Source organism: Thermothelomyces heterothallicus (genome assembly GCF_042370625.1).
Source record: "Thermothelomyces heterothallicus CBS 202.75 unplaced genomic scaffold P884_scaffold_5, whole genome shotgun sequence".
In the NCBI taxonomy this organism is placed as follows: Eukaryota; Fungi; Ascomycota; class Sordariomycetes; order Sordariales; family Chaetomiaceae; genus Thermothelomyces; species Thermothelomyces heterothallicus.
The window spans coordinates 408,131-412,175 of NW_027192566.1; the positions used below are offsets into that span (position 1 = coordinate 408,131).

General features: G+C 60.9%; 1 protein-coding gene across 1 annotated transcript; it reads left to right on the forward strand.

The window, feature by feature from the left end:
• Window positions 1-238: 238 nt before the first annotated feature.
• P884DRAFT_219175 (uncharacterized protein) lies at window positions 239-3,591 on the forward strand. Its single transcript, XM_069439400.1, has 3 exons — window positions 239-1,077; window positions 1,157-3,370; window positions 3,439-3,591. The coding sequence occupies exons 1-3, from the start codon at window positions 457-459 to the stop codon at window positions 3,448-3,450; spliced, it is 2,847 nt and encodes a 948-aa protein (XP_069299614.1). The 5' UTR covers window positions 239-456; the 3' UTR covers window positions 3,451-3,591.
• The last annotated feature ends 454 nt before the right edge of the window (window positions 3,592-4,045 follow it).

Below are 4,045 nucleotides of genomic sequence, written 5' to 3' on the forward strand. Positions count from 1 at the left end.
CGTCCAGTATTACCTTCGCCGCGTAAACCAAGCCCAAGCCACAACTCTAGTGCCACACAGTGCGAGTCGCAACCTCTACCTGCGGTTCGCAGTGGTTCTGGTAGCAGCTCTGCGGTGTCCCGAGTTGTTTGCCTGCCTCCGGCTCGCTGTTGCTGATCTGGCCAGGCTGTCATCCCGCAGCCCCCCGCCAAAACTGGTAAGGGCACTGCAACAGCTCCAACCCTGCACTCGCGCCAATCCAAAGCTCGCTCCACAGTCCGCCACTGACAACCGACGCCATTCGGCCTTCCTGCCAGCTCTCCGTCTCCCAGAACCGCATCAACCTGCGCGTACGTTACCACAAGTCAACGCACCACCCTCGGCCATCCCGTTGGTGTTGTTGACGCTGCACTGCCCTCTCGGTCTCAGCCTCCTTTCCGATACGCGCTGCAGCAGCGTCCCACGGCCGAGTTCACCATGTCCGCTCCTCACGAAGGCTACGGCCAGTATCCGCCCCAGCAGCCCGGCGAGCAGCCCCCGTACCCTGACCCAGCCTATGCGACTCAGGCGGACGCCCCGCCGCCGCCCGCCAGCACACATCACGCTCCCGAGCACGGCAAGAAAAAGAAGCGCACATACGCTGCCGGTGCATTCGAGGTTGGTACCGGGGCCAATGCGGTACTAGGGGGCCAGGCGCAAGGGGGTGGCCAGTTTGGAGCTCCCGTCCCGGGATACGGAGGCTACCCACAACCAGAAGCCTCTTCCGCCGTTTATGGCGCCCAGCCCACTGCCTACGGCGCCCAGCCGCAACAGCCGTATGGGATGCCCCAGCCGGCGGGACCCGTCGCGGGCTACCAGGCCCCGGAGCCCTACTACCCCTCTGCTGGAGCCCCTCCGGCCCCAGGTGGCGTTGCCGGTTTGACGGCCGGCATGTCGGCCATGAATCTCGGCCCTGGAGCGCAGCAGCAGCAGCCGCAGCTCCCGCCGCAAGCGAGAGCCGGACCTCTCAACCAACTCTACCCGACCGATCTCCTCAACCAGCCCTTCAATGTCTCGGAGCTGGACCTCCCTCCGCCCCCCATCATCTTACCCCCGAACGTATGTTACGCCGGCTGGAAACAACCCCTTCCCCACCCCCGGAGTCGCAAGGCATGCTAATTCCCTGTGGACACAATAGTCTAGCGTTACTCCTTCGCCCGACGCGAATTGCGCCCCCAAGTATGTGCGATCGACACTCAACGCCATCCCCACGACGCACTCTCTGCTCAAGAAGAGCAAGCTTCCGCTGGCGCTTGTTATCCAGCCCTACGCGTCCCTCCACGACCTGGATGACCCTGTTCCCGTTGTGCAAGATCAGGTTATTTCGCGTTGCCGGAGGTGCAGGTCCTACATCAACCCCTTTGTGACCTTTTTGGACCACGGCCACCGATGGCGCTGCAACATGTGTAACCTCACCAACGATGTGCCCCAGGCATTCGACTGGGACGCTGCGGCCCAGAAGACGGTGGATCGGTGGCAGCGACACGAGCTCAACCACGCCGTTGTCGAGTTTGTCGCCCCGCAGGAGTACATGGTCCGCCCCCCGCAACCGCTGGTCTATCTGTTCCTGTTCGACGTCAGCTATGCCGCCGTGTCGACCGGTCTCCTGGCCACCAGCGCCCGCACCATCCTCGACAGCCTTAACAGGATCCCGAATGCCGACCGCCGCACCCGGCTCGGCTTCATTGCCGTCGACTCGAGCTTGCATTACTTCTCGGTGCCCAAGGATGCCGAGGAGAACAGCGAGACGAGCATGCTTGTAGTCAGCGACCTGGACGAGCCGTTCCTTCCCGTTCCGCAAGAGCTGCTCATTCCCCTGACCGAGTGCCGGAACAACATCGAGAACTTCCTCGCCAAGCTTCCCGACATGTTTGCCAACAACCAGAACAATGGGTCGTGCATGGGCTCTGCCCTTAGGGCTGGCCATAAGCTCATCTCCCCTCTCGGCGGCAAGATCGTGGTCCTCAGCGCATCACTCCCCAACGTAGGCTACGGCAAGCTCGACATGCGCGAGGACAAGAAGCTGCTGGGCACGTCCAAGGAGAGCAGCCTGCTCCAGACGGCCAACAGTTTCTACAAGAGCTTCGCGGTCGAGTGCTCCAAGAACCAGGTCTCGGTAGACATGTTCCTGTTCTCGTCCCAGTACCAGGATGTGGCATCGCTCAGCAATCTCCCCAGGTACACGGGCGGCCAAACCTGGTTCTACCCGGGATGGAACGCGGGCCGCCCAGAGGACGCCATCAAGTTCGCATCCGAGTTCAGCGATTATCTCTCATCCGAGATCGGCCTGGAAGCGGTTCTTCGAGTTCGGGCGACCACGGGCCTGCGCATGAGCACATTCTACGGCAACTTCTTCAACAGGAGCTCTGACCTTTGTGCCTTCCCTGCCTTCCCGCGCGACCAATGCTACGTTGTCGAGGTGGCCATCGACGAGAACTTGACCAAGAACGTCGTTTGCCTGCAGACGGCGGTGCTGCACACGACGTGCAATGGCGAGCGCCGCATCCGTGTCTTGACGCTCGCTCTGCCGACCACCAGCAACCTCGCCGATGTCTATGCTTCGGCCGATCAGTGTGCCATCACAACCTACTACAGCCACAAGGCCGTTGAGAGGGCGCTGAGCAACGGACTCGACTCTGCCAGGGATCTGCTGCAGAGCAAGATCACCGAGCTTCTACAGACCTTCAGAAAGGAGCTTGCCGGCGGCAGTATGGGCGGCGGCTTGCAGTTCCCATCCAACCTCCGGGGCCTTCCGGCTCTGTTCCTGGGCTTGATCAAGCATGTCGGTCTCAGAAAATCGGCGCAGATTCCGTCGGACCTCAGGTCCGCCGCCCTCTGCCTGCTTTCGACCCTCCCCCTGCCCCTGCTGGTGCAATACATTTACCCCCGCCTCTACTCGCTCCACGACATGCCTGACAACGCGGGCTACCCCGATCCGGAGACGAGCCAAATCGTGCTCCCCCCGCCGGTGAACCTGTCGTCGGAGAGATTTGTATCCTATGGCCTCTACCTCATCGACGACGGCCAGACGCAGTTCTTGTGGGTCGGCCGCGACGCTGTTCCGCAGTTGCTCGTGGACGTGTTTGGCGTGACCGACCGCGCTCAGCTGCGGGTCGGAAAGGGTTCGGTGCCGGAGCTCGACAACGACTTCAACGAGCGTGTACGCGCCGTTATCCAGAAGAGCCGCGACCATAAGTCGAGAGGGGTTGGCAGCATCGTCGTGCCGCATCTCTACATTGTCCGCGAGGATGGCGAGCCTAGCCTCAAGCTGTGGGCCCAGACGCTCTTGGTGGAAGACCGGGCGGATCAAGGGATGAGTTTCCAGCAGTGGATGGGGACGCTGAGGGAGAAGGTTAGTATCTGATGGCGCGAAAATCTCGTGCTCGCGTTGTGGGAATACGGCGCTGATATCCCAAACAGGTTGTTCAATAATGAAGAAGATCTGCTGCGCAAACCAGGGGAAACTGTCTCGGGATGTTTGTACGCGTCGGTAATGCTTGCAGTGAATAGATTTACAGAGCCAAGTTCTGAAGAAAGGAAAATGCATTGCCGGCCCGTCGCCGTTTTCACGAGAAGCCACTTGGAACGCGTTCGGCCATCCCTCCCTACCGAAGTGTGCTTGTTCCGCCAATCCCGCTTCCTGTGTCCACCCCAACCTAGTCACGCCCTACTATGGTTGCGGAGAATTGTGCCGGGTCCACCTCGTATCCTCGCGGCGAAACGGCTCGTCCGACAATGTGACTACGGACGTGTGTACATACATGCCATATAAAAGAAGCACGCCGTTGATGAGGCGGCGCGCGGTCCGGCCACTGGACTTAACGGCCGCTTTTCAAAGGTCCATCTCTGACGGCGGTCGGTTCTCCCTTGCCAATGCCCGGAATAGCAACTCAGTCCCCACTAACTAGGTCTCCTTTTGGACCATTCCAGGGGTCATGGTGCATGACAGAGATGCGGCTCTTCCCATGCGCGCGTCTTGCCCCTGCTGGCTGGTCAACATATCCAATGCAAAGCGAGAAGCTGGAGG